The 18,432-nt window shown below is 64.9% G+C and overlaps 1 protein-coding gene across 1 annotated transcript in view; it reads right to left on the bottom strand.

The window, feature by feature from the left end:
• LOC119096362 (rap1 GTPase-activating protein 1-like) overlaps window positions 1-18,432 on the bottom strand; it is a 47,254-nt gene that overhangs the window by 5,911 nt on the left and 22,911 nt on the right. Inside the window, 3 exon segments of the mRNA XM_037219214.1 lie at window positions 1,635-1,666; window positions 1,669-1,816; window positions 9,052-9,306. Of these exon segments, the coding sequence (XP_037075109.1) occupies window positions 1,635-1,666; window positions 1,669-1,816; window positions 9,052-9,252 (381 nt within the window). The 5' untranslated portion in view covers window positions 9,253-9,306.

Raw genomic sequence — 18,432 nt, 5'->3', positions numbered from 1 at the left:
AGGGCGGCGCTAGTGTCACGACATCGCCGCCAGCGGCTGCGGCTGCCGGCTGCGGTCGCCGGGGTCGGGTGTTGGCCGGGTGAGGGCGGCCCCCGACGGCGGCGGGGCGCGGCCGCCACGGCCAACATCCGAGGCGCGGGCTCGGTGCGACGCCTCAGACAATGGCCGGCCTGGTTTCGTCCGACCGGTAAGGACATCGCAGCCCATCGGCGCCTGCCCTGTCCGCGCCACGCGGCCACCCGCCACCAAACTGCGCACTACTCAATGACTGTCAGCTACACGCGGCGTCACGTCGCCGGACCGCCGCCTCGTGCGATGGCCCTTCCATCAGGCTGCCCGCTGCACAAAGCCGCGCCGCCGCCCCCCGTCGCCTGCACACTAAGCCCCCCACACAGCGGCGATGGCATCTCACTGCACGCTACACCGCCCTCGGTGCCGCTAGCACGCCGTCCAGCCTGGGGCGATCCCGGCTACCGGCGCCGTGCCGTTCAGCCCGGCGGCGACCCCAGCTCGGCGGCCCCCCCATCCACAGTTGACAACGCCGTCCAGCTGGGGCGATCCCGGCTACCGACGCCGTGCCCGGCCGGCGACCCCCAGCCACAGTTAACACGCCGTGCAGCCTGGGGCGATCCTGGCTACCGACGCCGTGCCGGAAGGCGACCCCCAGCCACAGTTAACACGCGTCCAGCACGCGGCGGCGGCGGCTTCGGCCGCCGCGTTGTCCAGCCGGAACAGCCCTTGACTCTGCTTACCGCGCCGTGTGGTTTAGTACGACACCAGCCGAGGTCCACACCGCCCGGCCCTCGAGTCACTGCTGTCGTTATCATGCCACGCGGTCCGGGAGGCCCGGCTGCCGTTACCATGCTACCAGCCCTGGACGGCCCGAGCAGCCGTTATCGGCCGGGTCGGTAATTTATGCGGCGAATCGATGGTCCGCCCCGCCCCAGCCGGGGTCCGATGGCGGGGCGATACTCGCCTGGGAGGCAGGATAGGGGGGAGGGGGAGGGCACGACCGTAACCAGGGGTGGGCAGACAAAGGGGAGCGAGCGCGCCGATTGATGGACCTGCGTGAGGCGGGCCCGCACAAGCAGCGGCGGCCGGGGCACCACTGCTGCTGACCTGCGTGACGCGGGCCCGCACCACCAGCGGCGGCCGGGGCACCACTGCTGCTGACCTGCGTGGCGCGGGCCCGCACCACCAGCGGCGGCCGGGGCACCAGCGCTGCTGACCTGCGTGAAGCGGGCCCGCACAAGCAGCGGCGGCCGGGCCACCAGCGCTGCTGACCTGCGTGACGCGGGCCCGCACCACCAGCGGCGGCCGGGGCACCAGCACCACCAGCGGCGGCCGGGGCAACCAGCGCTGCTGACCTGCATGACGCGGGCCCGCACCATCAGCGGCGGCCGAGACGCCGCTCTGCCCACACCGCCGCGCCAGGCCCGCCGCTCACCGAGCCGACTGCCTGTGTCCGATGGCAATCACAGTCGGCGGCGCGCCCGCGGCGGGCACCGACGGCAGCGGTGTCCGCTAACGAGCGCTAATGACGGCCGGCGGCCGACCGGCGGCCGACCGGCGTGGCGGTGCCGGCGGTCCGGCGCGCCGGCGTCCTCGCCGCGCCCGGCGGCGGGCCCGCTCACCTTGGCCATGCTGGCCGGCGTGGGCGCGTGCCCAGGCAGGATGTGGGCACCAGCTCGTGACAGGTGCCGCTGCGCAGCCGCAGGATCAGGCGCATGTGCTCCTGGGACGACATCTGCTCCGGCTTGATGGACAGCACCACGGGGCCCAGCAGCTCGTCCTCGCCGTACCAGTTGATGTGGTCCTGCGGCCAGACGGCGGGGTCAGGGTCAGCGAGCGGACGCGGAAGCACACAGCACAGACACGGCGCGCCGCTGCCAATGAGACGGACGGCCAAAACTCATTATACAACGATGGTTAAGTGCACAACACACAATGGCTAAAGCCATAAGTTGTGTTAATCCCGCATGGATTCAACGCTACTGAGCTGCACAAATCACATCAAACGTACTACATTTGAAACAAAATTACCCCAATTTCATGCATAGTTGACCTCAAAATGCAACGGTGTGGTAGCAATGCATTGTGCATGAGCATATTAGAACATAACTTGTTTCCTTGATGAGCCATGCCATTAGACCCCGAAATTTGAATTGACTGAGCCCCGTCCTGCATGCATCTAGCCCTCGAAATGCAATTGTAATTAGCAGCCCGGTGGAGGCGCCACACGCATCCGTTTACTAGGATGCCCACGTCCACGATTACCATAACAAACCGCTGCATTCCAATCCTTTAACGTTTGCTTCTATAGCTCACGGGCATACTCAATGCAAGTCTACAGACAGTGACAAATCACGTCTCTGTGAATTGCCACGCTAAGTTCGGCTCCCTCCAAGAGCAGTAAAACTCCCTTTACAGTCCGCTTGCCGGCTCCACATCACGCGCCACATTCGCCTCTACTCCGGGCCCGGTCCCAGCGTTCCTCTCCCGCGTTCTCTGAGCGTAAACGGCCAGGTGCCGCCGGTGCAGGTCAACAGGCGTGCCCTCTGCGGCGGGCCCGACCAGGCCCGCTTCAATTAGCCTACATTGCGGGGGTGCCGTGGCCCACTGCCTCCGCGTGCCGAGCAGACGAGGATCCGGCCGGCCGGCTGCATCTGGGTCAGCTGAGGCCGCATGCAGGTCAGCCCGGCCGCTGGCCGCGCCGGAGAGCACGGCGCCACCGGAGCGGGGCGGTCCGGCACCACCAGGGCGGGAAGAGCACGGCACCACCAGGGCGGGAGAGCACGGCACCACCGGAGTGGGGGCAGCCCGGCCGCCGCCCGCGCGGAGAGGCACGGCGCCATCGGAGCGGGGGTAGTACGGCACCACCAGGGCGGGAGAGCACGGCAACCACCGGAGTGGGGCAGCCCGGCCGCCGCCCGCGCGGAAGAGCACGGCACCATCGGAGCGGGGCAGCGCGGCACCACCAGGGCGGGAGAGCACATCATCGGAGTGGGGCGGTCCAGCACCACTTAGGCGGGGGGGGGGGGGGCACGGCACCGTCGGAGCGGGGCAGTCCGGCACCACCAGGTCGGGGGAGCACGGCACCACCGGGGCGGGAGAGCGCATCACCAGAGTGAGTCAGTCCAGCACCACCTGGGCGGAAGAGCACGGCACCATAGGAGCAGGTCAGCCCGGCTGCTGCCCGCCTCTGTCCCTCTCTAAAAACAAAGCTTCGGCCGGTCCGTGGCCGTCCCGCCACTGGCAGCAGCGGTCAGGGAAGACTGCACGGGCCGGCGGCCGTGCCCTCACGGCGGCTCGTGTGCAAGAACCGCCGGCACACAGCATCAGCTGGACCACTGCATGGTCGTGCGCGCAGCTTAGGGCGTCTATGCAGTCGTAGCACCGGCACGTGCGGAGGCGCGCCGGGCCGGCACTGCCGCCGGGCCAACGGCACCCGCGCAAACCGCTTAGCGTTGGCTTTTAGATGCCTGTATTTTTTTGCCGCGCGGGTAGCCATCGCCGATGCTTTGCTTCCCAGATGTTCTAGAGGCGTGTTCAGAGATTAACCTAGGGGCCTCTTATCGCTTAAGCTCCGCATGGTACTAAGTTACAATCTTGACAAAGCTCGTGTTTTGTATCACTTCCAACCCAGGAAAAGGCCACACAACGCACGCAAAAACAACTCGAGGCGCCCCAATGATAAGGCGGCTCACCAGAACCTTGTTGCGACCGCCATGCCCTTTGCAGGCGTTCTGCGAAGTACTACTGCCACCGTCATACGACCTGCCGTTTCCCTCTTCACCGGAACGAGCTCCACCGCCACCGACCAGAGCCGGCGGCGAGACCTTTGTGGCGGCGGCCGGGGCACGTGCACTCGCGTGACGCCGGCGGCTGGGGCAGGGGGTGCGGCTCGATCGTCGGCAGACGGCAGTAGGCGGCCGGTCACAGGAGCCGGCCGAGCCCGGCTGGCGGACGGATTACCGCCGATCGACCCCAGCTGCCGAGCCCGGGCAGCTCCCGGCCGGGCCGCGGCGTCACCGCCGGCGTGGCAGGCGCACGGCTGCCGCTTGGTGCACGTTTGAGCCGGCCAGACCACGCCCGTCGAGACCACAGTGGATGCAAAACCGTCCCCAGGAGGGCGGCGGCGTCGCAGCTCGTCAGGAGTCGGACATCGGCCTGCAGGCCGACAGCCGGGGCAGCCGAACCACTGCCAAACTCCTGGTGAGGCGCCCCGGCAGGCTCCTGAGCATCTGGAGCGGCTCACGTTTGCCACATCCGTCCCTTACCAACAAAGCCTCGTCTGGACGGACGTACCCTCTCCGCAGGTCGCGTAAGTCACGTACCCTCTCAGCATCACCAGCCTGGCTGGCCGCCTGGTTTCGGCCGCCCCTCCTCCCTCCCCCGAGTGGGCAGAGCGGGGAGCCATCAGGTGGCCGGCGAGCCGCCCATCACGATTGCAAGGCTTGCGGGCGGCATGAGCATGCAGCCGAGGTGGCGGCGCGGCCGCGGCCTCCTTCCGTCGGCCTCGCCGGACCGGTCCGAGGTCGAGCCGCCCTTATCGCGCCCGCCCGCGTCGACTCTGACACGGAAGCGGCCGCCGCCCGGTCACGGGTCACTGGTCGGTGGGCCCGTGACGGCCGCCTGGCACTCTCAGTCCCGCACCTGGCCGGCCGACGCAGATGGAGCCACTGCAGGGCCCAAACACCCGGCCCGGCACCGTGGCGCGTCTCGTTTGGACAGCTGTCTGATGCTCGGAAGGGACGTATAGTGGCTTTTGAGAGCAAAGTCCAAGGATAATTTCTGCCAAATAGCCTGCGTTTAAATGCGAGAGCACACGATGCACAGACGCGGTGGCAAAAGCATAATACACGAATCATGAGGCACGCTTAACCCGGAAAAGGAGGAAGGCCGACTCTGCCTGACGGGTATCTCGACCTCCTGTTACCACCTGTTACCAACGGCATCTGTTGCCGCCCATCAGCCCCAGCCCCGTTCATTACGGTCGGCTGCTCGTCACCTCGCCAGCGTAACAGGCCGAATCGCGCCGGGGGGGGGGGGGGGGGCAGCCGGACGACACCGGACGACACCGGACACCGCCGTCCTCATAGGTCACGTTATCCGCCACGCGTAACAAATATCTCGTCTCCAGCCGCCGGATGATCACAAATGAGGTGTTGCGTAATCCCCAGGCGAAAGTCGGTACGCTGAGACGCGTGCTGATGCCGTGCGCTGGAGGCTGGACGCCGCACCACGCAGCCACGGTTAGACCTCGCACAGCGCATCCAATCCACCCGGGCTATTTAAGGCGTGGTGCGCAGTTGGCGCTGGCCGGCATTGTGTGCGAAATAGATCACGTAGCATGGTCATCAGCCGCAACCTATTTGAAAAGGGCAGCGGCGCCTGCCACCACCATATTTCACGCGAGTAGGAGGGAGCCGACCAGGCGGCGGGTGGCTCCTCTCGCCAGCGAGACCAGGCGCCGGCCGGCGAGTGGATACGGGGCGCCAGGCGGGCCGCGTCCCAGCCAGGCAGAGCCCGTGGCCGAGCGCGCGGCCTTGTGACACGGGCGGCCACAAAAACCGTCGGCCCGGACACCCCCGGCTGTCCGCCGGCCTTGTGGGACAGGACGGGCCGGTCAGCGGGCGGGCCAGGCTGCCTCCCGATCTGGGTCGGCGGTCGCCGCGCCGTGACCGGCATCGGGGCCGCCGTGCCGCGGATGACAGCCGAGGGCATCGGACGCCGGCCGGGAGGCGAGGCTGCCGACAGAGGAGACGGCAGAGGCGTAGATTCCGCTCAGAAACGGTGAAGGTCGGCGGCGACCCCCCCCCCCCCCCCCCTCCGCCGGCGTCTTCGGGTGCCTGCTGTCCTGTCCTGCCCGCGTGCCGCACGCCGGTGGCGCCCCAGCCGACGCCGCGTCGCTCCGTCGCCTGCGGCCGGTCCTGCCGGTCGCGCTCCGTCGGAGCGGCGGTAGGGGCGACGCGCCGTTACCCGGCCGCCGCGCTGCGCCGGGCCCTGCTCAGCCGCTGTGACGGACAGCGGGGCAGCGCCGGTAAGGCGGCTCCCACGCCGCCGCGGCGGGCGGCGACGGCGCCTCCTCCCGCTCGTGGCGCGCGCGGCGTGACCGCGCCAGCCACGACGTGACACACTGCGCTCGCCGCCCGCCGGGAGGCGTGCGCCGCTGGCCGGCGGGGCCGGCGCCGCGTCCACCGGCTGATCGGGGGCAGATCGGCCGCCGCGCTGCGCCCGCCCAGCAGCCGTGTTTGGTATTCTGGAGCGCGATTCGGACAGCCGGCTTTGCATAAAGTGGGGCTGGGCTCAGCGTATTCTTGGCAGCGGGTGCCACCCGGGAGACGAGGTCGGGCAGCGGTGCTCCATGCCAGGCGGCTCGCCCAGGTCAGAGGCGTCCCGTGCCAGGCGGCTGGCGCAGGTCAGCGGTGTCCCGTGCCAGGCGGCTCGCACAGGCCAGCGGTATCCCGTGCCAGGCGGTTCGCGCAGGTCAGCGGTGTCCCGTGGCAGGCGGCTCGCGCAGGTCAGTGGTGTCCCGCGGCATGCGGCTCGCGCAGGTCAGCGATGTCCCGTGCCAGGCGGCTCGCGCAGGTCAGCGGTATCCCGTGCCAGGCGGCCCACGCAGGTCAACGGTGTCCCGTAGCAGGCGGCTCGCGCAGGTCATAAGCCGGCCATGGGGACCAGCTGAGCGCCAGACTATGTTTGCCTAAGGCGGGACGGCATTACCCACTGACCCGAGTCCACTCCAAAGTGGCTGGTCGTGGAACGCAGGCACGATATCACGGCACTGAGAGAAAACAGAGCTAAGCGCCGGGTTCTATCATTTCATGTCGACCATAAACAAAGCCGTGACTGCCCTACTCTCCAGCCTCCGCCGGAGGGATGTTCCTCCCTCTCTCGCCATCTTGAGCCAGCGACTCGGACGCTGCCGACCGGAGCGCTTCCCGGACGCGTCCGAAGGGTCGCCACGCCGGCCGGCTGTTGTTTTAGAGACGGACGCTGCACGAGCGCGATCAATAGCCGCCCGCTGACACGGCCGGCACCAGTGGACACTGCGCAGCGCGCCTCACCAATCAGGCCAGCTTCATATTAGGCTATGTGGGCCATACCAATACCGCGTTAAGGCACGCCGTGCAGGATAAACGCGTGCCGGCCGCGTGCTATCTGGGTAACGATGCAGTGGACCGTGAAGTCCCGGCAAAAACACGGGAGGGTATGTAGAGCAGCGCACCATGGCGACGCACCGCGCAGTCGAAGATAGCGTCTCCGCAGGATGCCGGGCAACAACACTTTAAAACCACCCGCTGTTCACAGAAGACAAATGACCCAGCGTAAAGCAGCCGCAGACCAGCGGCCGGGTGTGACAGCCAAGTGGAGCGTGCCACCCGGGGCAGTCAAACAATACGCCGTGCGTGGTTTAGGACAGCGCCGCGACAGGCAGTGTGTCTGACAGGTGGCGCGTCCCCGCCCCGCACCCCGCCGCGGCCCCTGACACGAGGCGTCCTACGCACGTCGAGACAGCCTGTCCCCGCCCCGGCCGCCGCCCTCCCCTCTGTTTACGGCGGAAGCGCGCCCCGTCGGCTGCGCGCGATATCCGGCCGGGCCAGCGACGCACTCATCGCCACCGCATGCCGCCGCGGAAACGCCAGATTAACGAGCGGCACGGCCACGGTGGGGGTGGGGAGCAGCGGCAGCAGGTGGGACGCCACCCCTGCCGCACCTTCCGGCGGCGACAGATGGCCGCGGTACGGGCCGTCCGCGCGGCGCCGGCGCTGACTCACCGGCCGGTCGTACCGCCGCCAGGCGGCGCCCGCGGCCTGATCAACGCCGGCAGGGTGCCGGAGCCCGACCGGCTTCGGGAGAGCCCGGCCACCACGCGCGGGGAGACTCAGCTAGGCCTTGTGGAGATATCACTGCACCCCTATTACTGTAAGTGGCTGGTTGTAGCAGACGAAGATTGCATCTCCGTGATGTAGTACTTCAGTAGCAATAATTATCTACAAGTGGATTGCCTGTAACTGGAAAACAATGTCCACCTCAGCGAGCAAAACAATTGGCCGGTAACTAGTTCGCCGCCTTAGCCTTGACAACAACGAGCGATCAGAAGAACGCCTCGAGACGCGAGCACGCCTCAGCAAAAGGTCAGCAGTTTCAGCAATCTCAACAGCGCGCTTCAACGCCCCGGCGCGCCAGTTGGAGCGATAACATTGCTTTAGAGTACCTTTTGCATGCAACACTTGGTTGTTACGTTACATTTTCCAAAGTTGGGGATTCATCCCCCGTTCTGGGGCCCAGCGTGCTATGACCGCACCACTGCGTGTGGACGAGCCCGGCGAGGGGGAGGGTACGGCGCCGTCCTGCGTCACACCACCAGCGCATCGGACATTATCATGGACCCCGCAGTCGAACTGAAGCCTCTGCTGCACGACAGCGCTCCCACGGGCTGAATGTCCGTCGAACGACCCGCATGCCCGGCTTACCGCTTCAGCAAAATGCTAAAAGTGGACCTGGGGCCTCGAGCAATCCCAGCAGGCCAGGTACTTTGCTTAACCTTTCTAAGGGTCATTTGTCAGCAGAAGGGCAGCGCCACGCGCGGCTCTGCTGCCGACCAGAGCTTCCGTGGAGAAGTGTCAGCATACTCCGCTGCTGCGCACGCCGCCAACGGCCCGGGGCGTGGCGAGCGCTGCACGGCTTTGCGAGCGTGCGGGACGGAATCCCCCGGGATTTTGGAGGGGCGCGCGCGAGCAAATGAAGTGCTGGCCGCAAGCAAGGGGAGGGGCGGAACAGACAATTCGCCGCACGGACCAGAGCCGTGATACTCTTTAGCCTGGTGTGAAGCCACCAAACTGCAGTCTCGTGTACTCCAAAGCCCAAATGCCGCGAGGGCGTTCGAATAACCCCGGGAAATCATGCCGGACTGAGCCTCTTGGATGTGTCAGACTGGCCGACTCAGCCGAGCGTGTCGAGCGCAGTCGTGACTCCGCCCGACTCCCGCCCGTAAGCTGGCGGACCGGTGCGCTCTGCCGTTGAGTGACGCACGCACTGACTCACCTTGCCAAGGAAGTGACGCCGGTAACACTTGGCCGTCTCATCGCACTCGATCTTGGGCTTCCAGCTGTGCTCCGGCAGCAGGGGCTGGCCGTGCGCGTCCACGGCCGTGTCGTGCTCAGTGCCGTCCACCCAGTACTGGCCGCTCGGCTGGGTCAGCACCAGCGGGTACGGCGGCGCGTGTCGCAGCGCGCGCTGCAGCATCTCCGAGGGACACTTCTTGTCCGGCGGCGGCTTGGGCGGCTCTTCCTTCGACGGCTGTGGACGAAAAGAAGCGCAGTCAGACCTGGGCGGCCGGCGCGGGCCGGCGTGGCTGGCACCAGCGTGTGCCAAAGACAGACTCCCCCCCTTCCCCTCCCGGACACAGGAACCCGTGATGATGAGACCGGCGTGATCTCGGGGATCGTGGTGATCGTGATGGTTATCGAAGTTTTAGGGCGCAACGGCTGGCCTGGGGGCGAACGAGCGGATCGGACACAACAGCCCCGGACAAGCGTGGGGACAACACACACCGTCACACACTGGAACCCGAGAAAAGCGCGGGGAGAGGACGCGAGTTTTAAGCAGGAACTCGTGGACGGAAACAATGAAACAATGAAAACCATGAAGTTCCGAAACACCGAGAGGAACAGACAAGCGGATAGCAAATCGATTACGGACGGAAGAATTGTTCGAGACTATTGCCCTCCCCTGGTGTGCAATCGTCCTCAACCATGTTGCGTCCCTCCAGGTTAGCTCAGTAGTAAAACGCTAGTCTTCATCGGAACATCCCGGTAAGATTCCCAAAACGTCCAAGGAGACAATTCGGGCCGTGACGCACGCGTGACTGAAACCGACCACCATCCAGGCCTTCTCGGGACTCAGGAACATCTGACAACGGCTGGGGTATTAACTGGACGAAACGCTGTGTACGGACCAACACACCCACCAGAAGATGACCGCAGACCGCACAATTTATTTAATTCGTAGCATTGACACCTCGCCTCATCATTCCTAAAAGGCTCTCGTAAATCATCCTCAGGCCTAATAAATCTCACAAGAGCGCCGTCGGTCCGCTGGCAACAGGCGGGCCAGGACGCCGCTCGCATGGGAAGTGCAAGTCTTCCGGGTCGCAGCTGAGTGAAAACAGGTCACCCAAAGCTCGTCTGAACAGATACATTTCCGCCTGACAGCCCATATGGCGCAATGCAATCCCAGACGCGATTCAGAATGCATAGCGCAGCGTTCTTGCTCGGTCAGGCGGATCCCCACCAGCCGGTTCGACGCATGCGCAGAGGCCGGGACTTGGCGACATGTCAGCCAGCTGCCCGGCCGGCACTCCATATTTGACGGTCACCACACAGTCACGGGACGATCCAACAACAGGTTCTGAAGCAGATGCTGGACGCCCGACATTAGGTCCGATACAGGTAGCGCGCTTAGCAGCTGTGCTGGTCTGGACAATCCTTAATGCAGCCTGGAAAATCATACCTGTACATGGGCTATTTTGCCGTGGAATATATGACGTGGTCAACAGCGCGACTCTGACTTCCGAGTCATCGTGCGCCCGCTCTCTACAAACAGTACAGCAGCCTGGACCGTGAACGTGACTCTCGTCGAAGCGGACCTCTCACTCCCCATACAGCAGCGCCGCTCTCAAGCAAATCTCAGCAGCAGCATCAGGTGAGTGGTAACGGTCCACTCACACAAAATCCCCAACCATTAGGGGATCGGGAGTGACCGGCCAGTCACGTGGAGCCGGACCTCCGACTCGCGTGCGCCGTTCGCGAGCCGCGCCAGGCTCTGCTACACGTGATGTCAGCTTTTGACGTTCGCCGACAATTGAGCGGGAATCTCATGCGACAGCGCTATGCCTTATTATCGTCATTCCCTCGAGCGAGCAGCGTCACATGCAGCAGGGAGGCGTTGGGTCGCAGTATCACAGTGTATAGAGCGGCAGCGCGGCGGCGGCCGTTGTCTGTTCAACTCGGCAGTACTTCGAACTGCATGGCGCCGGCTGTGGGGCTTGGCGTGAGGCAGACGCTATTCTTAAACAAACTTTGATGACGCTGTAAAGTTTTGCCGCACAAGTGTTGTCTAAAATTATGTACGGGTGCAACTGAGGCACAGCATGCAAGTCCCCCCAGGCCGGTGACGTCTTACATGCCCCTGGGTGCGATATTCCACGAGCTAGACGTGACATCACTGCGGTCAGAAACTCCCCAAATGGAGTTAAGTGATACAATGGACTGGCAATGACGTATCATGAGTCAGCGTCTCCAGCGTCGGGCTGCCTCATTGCCAGAGGTAATATTAACGCGATTCGGAGCAGATAGCTTGCATTCCAGCATGAGCTTTGTGGCGCCAGGCAGCGGTGAAGACTGGCCTTCTTAGTGAGCGCCGTTGTTCTGCCCGGGCGGTTCCTAGTGGGACAATATTGTGGTTTCCCAGGCGCATAGCGCGGCTCGCTTCCTGGCCTAAATACATGCGTTCAGCCAAGGTCTGCTGGGTAAATGGAACACAATTCCACACCACTGCGTTGGCCTTCGCAGCGCGCCAACCCGACCCAGTCCAACCCATCACCAAATCTAACGACAGAAATCGATGCCTGGTCGCCATGGAAACAAACTCCAGAGACGGACCGGGAGCGGGAGCGGCAGCCGCTGGCGGCCCCTACTGGGTCAATGTTAAGGTGGCTGCCACTGTGCCCACCGCCGGCCAGGCAGGTGAGACGGTCGGAGAGAGCGGGGAGGGCGCGGGGAGAGCAGCGGAGCCGTGAGTCACCTGTCCTTCGCTGGCGGCGGCCGGAGCGGGCGGAGGGGCGGCCCGCCGCCGCCTCCCCGACTGGACCACACAGTGGTCAGACGAGGTGCGCAACAGAAAACTGGCCCCGACACACGGCGCCGACCGATGGCCGGCCGCTCGACCGGCCCTGTTGCACCCGGGCACCGCAGGCGGCACACCACAGGGCCGCGATGCCCCGCATTCACCAGAGGCCAGGGAAAGCGTCGTGATAAGAAACAACACGCCAAGAGCTGGGCTGGGAAAGCAGCGACAACATCCGTTCGAAAGCGGATGACTCCCGGTGGGTGCCCTCTACGTAACTAGGCGTCATTTAGACATATAGACAAATGAACTTCACAAGAGCTCGCTGCACAATCGCCGCATGACGCACCCCGGCGTGATGCGCCTCGTCGTGCACCTGTTCTCCTCTCCTCCGAAGACACACCGAGGGTGCGAGAACCGCTCTGTTTAACCGGGCCAAAAATAATCGGCCAAGGAGGAGGCGCCGCGCACCGGGCCGATGAGCCCGGCAGCCCGCGGGCCCACCCGCCTCGGGCGAAACGTCGGAATGCCACCTACCGTGGCCGGCCTCGGCAGCGGCGACGGCGGCGGGTAGAACATCTCCTCGCGGATGCTGCGCAGCGCGAGCACTTTGACGAACGGGAACAGGGTGGCGGCGGGCGGGCGCGGCCGGCGGCGCGCGGCTCTCCTTTCCAGGCCTGGGCGCTCACTGAGCCTAGCTTGCACCGGCCGCCGCCAGGGAAGCAGTCGCCGCCGCGCCGCCGGCCGCCGCCGCCGCGCGCCCGCCGACCGGCCGTCGCCATGGCAACCGCGGTGGTGTACCTGACTAGTCAGCTGTTTGTTGCGCCAAGGTCTTGACGGCGTCGCGTCGGCCGGCGCTGGCCGGCGCCGCCGCTCGCTGCACAGCAATGGAAAGGCGGCGGCCCCGGCGGGGTGGCTCTCCTCGCTCCGGGCAGAGCGGTGACACGCCGCGCTGAAGGGGCACCGGCGCAGTCCCGGCGCTGTCAGCTGGAGAGAAAGTGTGTCGGCTGGGGCAAAGACGGCCTGCAGTATTTGTCGCTCGCTTGCCACAGCGAGCTAGGTGGAGGCGTGTGCTGCTGTCGCTGCTGCTGCTGACGGTGTTTGGGGAATTTATGAGCGCATCGGCTGCTGGGATAATTTCGTGCTCGATGCATGAGCCGTATCTCCGCCATGTCACTGCATAAAAAGCATTCACACTGCAAATTTTCCAATTCCATGGAGTTTGCTGCACTCCAGCAAGCGAGCAAAGCCTGCAGTACAACCAAGCACGTAGCCTCCCACGTAAATTCCTATAAAAAAGACCGTCGTGAGCTAGGGTGTATGGCTGAGATAGCAAATACCGTTGGAAAGTAAAAAATGGTCAACGACCGCGCTCTCTGAACACATGCACTTCCCCCTGGACGAGGTTTCCTTCCAGCGTTCAAAATCAGGAAAATACCGAGCCGGCAATGGACGACAAACGTGCATCCGGTACTGGTGCTCCGTTCCTATGTTTATAACTGCCGTTGAGGTTACCAGCCCACGCCAATGACGAGCAGTGCGGCGCACGCTACCATCCCGGGTGTAGCTGACCACGGCAGGACATTACCTAGATCGTCCCATTGTTGACAACATGCGCCAATCCAGCGCGAATGTGTCTCTACAGCTGGCGGTCGCGTTGGCCGCGGCTGATTGGTGGGTCTGAGGGGTGTAACGTGTGTGTCAGCACAGACACGCGTTACGTTCGCGTCGTACGCACAGGCGATCGTGTCCGTCCACAGCGGGTACGCCGTCACTGACAGGTCCCATTGCGACAGCGCGCGTAATACGTCCCAGGGGCCACGCCCTGCGGCCGGCTCAATGCGTCGGAGCCGCACGCCGTAATCAACCCGTCATTGGCAGCGTGTTTGCGGCCGGCCGGTCGGCGTGAGGTCGCTGTCGCCTACGCAGTGCGGCCACCCACCTTCCCGGACTCATTACGCGCGTGCGGTCAAAGATAGGACTCGTGCGTGAAACCGATACGTTCTGAGACGACACGAGACGAGACGAGACGGTACGAGACAACAGCCCCGCCACTCGCAGGTCGGCAGCAACGATCGCCGACGCGGTGCTACAGAGAGAGTCCGCAGAATCCAACACAACAAACACTCGACGCTTGTTTGTTCGCTGCGCTCGGCATTAATGCCAGCAGCCAACAGCACCCAGCGGCGGCTCACCCGGCGTAAGCGGAAGATGGATCTGCATGGTCGAGCTCAGACCCCCCCCCCCCCCCGCTGGCCGAGGCGCGGGCACAAGAAAACGCGGGAGGCTTAGATAAAAACACAGCCCAGCAACAGGTCGCGATGAATTAAGCAGCGAAATGCGCAATCGGCGTACCCGTATACCCTACCCCGTGTACGGTGTACCCCGTATACTCACGCATGGTTATGGCGTGACATGACCTGCCTTTGTTAAGCATATTCCGAAAACGCCCAACAAGCGCCACGGCTCGAGTTATTTGTTCAGCACTGCCAGCCCCACATCAGAATCATCCATCACGCGCGGCACGACCCGGCGGGGAGCCGCGACAGGAGGTTGGCCCGGTCATGACGACAGGACGGCCGCCCTGCCAAACACATTCCTGCCCTGGCACCCAAACACATGAGCCCTGGTCGAGGTTGCACGGGGCGTGAGCCAGGTCTTGAAGCCTTCGGCCCGGCCCCGCCGCCAGAGACAGCTGCATGGCCACCTGCCACTCACAGAAGGCGGCGAGGGGACGGAGCGCCGGGCGCCCACCACCTGCGGATCGCGCTGTAAAATCCTCTGGCTGCGCGGCGAGCCTGCCAAGCGCCCGGGCCGTGACTCGGAGGACGGCGCGGCCGGCGGTGCCGCACGGGACGCGCGGTGCGCGCCGCCCGGCGCGAGGGGTCGTTAGTCCCTCGGCCATTTGAATTCACCCACGACGGAGCGGCCCATCTGGCGGCGCCAGCTGCGCGAGGCGGAGAGGAGCGCCGCGCAGCCGGCCGGCCGCTGCGCCGACCTTGGCCGGGCTCCGAGAGTGGCCAGCTCTCGGGCCGCGGCAGCCGAGCCGAGAGCCGCCTGTTTGCACGCGTGAGGGCGGAGCGGGGCGGGGCTGGTGTGGGCGTGTGCGTGCGGCGGCTCGCGTGCCGGCCCAGCCGGGCAGAGCGGAGGGGCGCTGCTACCCCGGCGGCTATCAGGCCGGCCGATCTGGGAGCTCGCGCCGGTCGGCCCCCGCACCAGACGGGTCCGGCGCGGGGCCAGCGCGGAGGCCAGCGACGCCCCGCACGCAGCCACTGAGAGGCGCCGCTCCAGACGCAGCAGCGCCGACGCAGGACTGCTGCTCAGCGCCGCGCAGCCGTCTGAAGAGCCGCGCTCACCGGTGCCAGACAGCGTCCCAGCACCCCGTGAACACGCGGCTGATGCGCCATCGCCAGCGGTCTCGCAAAGCCGTAGGGAAATCAAAAGGAAGATGATCCCCATTAACTGCCTTCACAGGGTTGAGCTCGAGAACCGCTAACCAGGCATTATAATAAGTCAAGCTTGTTCTAGCCTCTCGACACCCAAAACGACGACTTTTCATGAAACAATACTCCACTCCACCAATGGCTAATGCACATGCAACTGTTCCATGAAAAATCATAATGGTATGGACCTCATGACCTGGTGGCAGTTCGTGCTCACTCATGCCGTTGCATTGCCTTCACCGAGTCCAAGAGGCCCGCACCAGGCGCCGACAGCTGCCCGCCCGCACCAAGTCCGCCCCGCCAGGCAGCGTGGCTGGAGATCGGGCGGCTCGTGGGCGGCCGAGGCAGGTGGTGGAGCGCGGCTGGCGGGCACCTCACCTGGCGCGCCGCAGAGGCGCCAGCAGAGCAGCGGGCGCGCGCATAACGGGACCGGCGGCCCGGCTCTCCCGGCCGGTCTCTCAAACAGGTCAGCCGACGGCAGCCGGGTCAGCCGCACACCTCGCGGAGAGCACAGCGGCCATCAAAGGAGCCGAGGCAGAGCACAGGGGATCAGAGAGCGCAGCGGTCGGTACAGCGCACAGAGGGAGAGAGGCCAAGGGCTGGCAGTGGAGCTCAGAGCGCGGGCAGAGGTCCGCAGCGGAGCTCAGCGGGCGGGCAGAGGTCTGCAGCGGAGCTCAGCGGGCGGGCAGAGGTCTGCAGGAGAGCTCAGACCTTTTTCATGACAGACCTTGAGCTCAAACCTTGAGTTCACAACAGGGGAGCTCAGGGAGGGGATTCCGGTCCCGCCCCGAAGGTCGATGGGACCAGGCAACTGGTGGGGTTTTTAGACGGGTGCAGAGAGACGGTGGTCGGTAGATACGATCAGAGATTGGGCAAAGGTCATCAAGGGGCCCAGGGGGTGGAGTTTTTAGACGGGTGCAGAGAGACGGCGGTGGTCGGTAGATATGATCAGAGATTGGGCAGAGGTCATCAACAGGCCCAGAGAGAAGGCAGACATCTGTAGGGGGAGCTTAGCGGGGACAGGAGTCGGCAGAGTGCTACGAGGAAACGAACAAAAAGGACATGAGGAAAAATACATTATTTGCGTTCGACCAACGGACTGCTATGACGACACGATACAACATAAGGATCGGGAGTCAAAAGTGGCGAGCTCCCGCTAAATAGAGGTGCGGCTGTGAGACGAGTGAGTCGGCTGTGTCCGTCCCAGAGCAAGCAAAGTACGGTGGACCTGTGGTTTGGTTTAGTCTCTGGGCGAGACTAGGCAGCTATAACCTCCAGCCAGACCAAGCGTGTCACGAGGTCATCGTAGTCGAAATGTGAAGCTGGGACAAGCAGTGAACGCACGCATAGCGTTTCCTCAGCTTCAGAAAAGTGACGGTGGTTTTACGGACACAAGGAAGGAAAATGAGGGGGTGCAGGTCCGGGAAGGCAGCGATTTAGTTGTCACTCTACCATGGGAACCGGCCGCTCTGGTCGTGATGGGATCGGGTCCATCTTACCGACTGGGCTCACCAAGCCCACCACCGTGTGCTACACAGACCCTCAACCGACGCCGCCTGGCCAGGCGTGCGAACTGCGGGCGGTTTTGCTCCAGCCTTGGGGTGCAATCGTGCCGAGGATCTTTACCACGGCGTGCAGCGCCGATTACCACGTCCATCCGTAGTGGCTTCCGCCCATTATCTGCTACAAACTGTTGGCCGTGGCGCGGCCCGACCGCGTCGCGCATGCGCCCAACCGCTGGCGTGTGGGGCGCTCCGACCATTTCACCGTCCAGGCCATCAGACCTGTTTATTTGGCCGGTGCATTGATAAGTCGGATATGCCAACGCCGTGCCCACAGCAGCCTCTGCCGATAGCCACGATGCATGAACGGCGGCGGTCGTCGGCTCGCCGCCACTCATGGTCGCCGACTGATAGCATATGCACTGCGTGTCACCGGAACGGGCTGCTGCGCACGTTCCGCTCATGCCAACAGCCCGCAATAGCCTGGCTTAGCTCTATCGGGGCTGGCGGACAGATAGCCGCCGCAAAACACACCAGATAGGGCCCAGAACGAGGCAATTATGATAGCAGGTCACATATGGCGGCTTAGCGCGCTAATGCCGCGATGAGAGCGCGCCGCCCAGATTGCTTCGCACGCCGCCCTGCCCCCGGCTGGGAACGCCCGGCCGGGTTCACACGCGCAACAGCGCCCGGGTTTGCGGCGTCGGGTTGCGGGCGGGTTGTGACACGATGGTGACACTGTGAGACGGCTGGACAGGCCATACCCGCGTATGCGGAGATTGTGACACGGTGACAGCACCCAGAGGGCCCCGAGCGGGCGTGCTGGCATCCCAGGGGGGCGTGAGGCAATACGGTGGTATTGCTTGACCGAGGCCGGCGCTGCCGAGGGTCAGATGGTGCACTTGCGTGACAGCTGTAAACGGGCTGACCACTCGCCCGTTGTTGTTGTTGTTTAAGAAGTGCGTATCGCCACATGTCAGCACGTGAGTTTACCATGACGGAATTAGAGAAGAGATCGGACAAACTAGACACACCACCCTGAAGCGGCTAAGCTGCCCATGCTGGCATCGAGGGAGGGGGCGACACCGTCGCTAGTGCTTGGCTTGGCCATGTGCGCAGCCAGTGCACACCCTAGGCCGGCCACGCTGAGGAGCGTGGCCGGACGCGCGCACGGCCGCCCCGGGCGAGCATCGCTGCGTGAGGCCCGTTACAGGCCGGTCGTGCAGCGGCCGGCGCCGGCCGGCCGGAACGGGCGACGGCCTGCCGTCCCCACCGCCGCGAACCAACGTCGCGGACCACGTACCTTCGGCGCGCCCTTCTGCCGTTTAGAGACCATGGTCGCGGCGCCGCGCGGGTCTTGCCCGCTGGTGTTCGAGGCGGCACGGGCGGGTGGCTAGCCGCCCCCCGCTCGCTGGCTGGAGCGTCCTGGTAGGAGACGCTGAAGCTGACAGGCCGCTTCACCGGCAGGCGATCCGCCGCACACCCGCTGGAGGTCCTCGCCTCGCCGATCCTCCCAAAACGTTCTCGCTAGCGCAGCCACCACTACTCCGGACCCTGCGCCCCGCACGCTCTGCCGCACGTCCCCACGCGGCCGCTGGCGGCACACTTCTGTCGGCGCCTGCGCACTGGCCGCC

Source organism: Pollicipes pollicipes, unplaced genomic scaffold, assembly GCF_011947565.3.
Source record: "Pollicipes pollicipes isolate AB1234 unplaced genomic scaffold, Ppol_2.1 Scaffold_4295;HRSCAF=5057_pilon_pilon_pilon, whole genome shotgun sequence".
NCBI lineage: Eukaryota > Metazoa > Arthropoda > Thecostraca > Pollicipedomorpha > Pollicipedidae > Pollicipes > Pollicipes pollicipes.
Note: the sequence above shows the minus strand (reverse complement) of the source record. Positions and strands in the feature narration are given on the sequence as shown.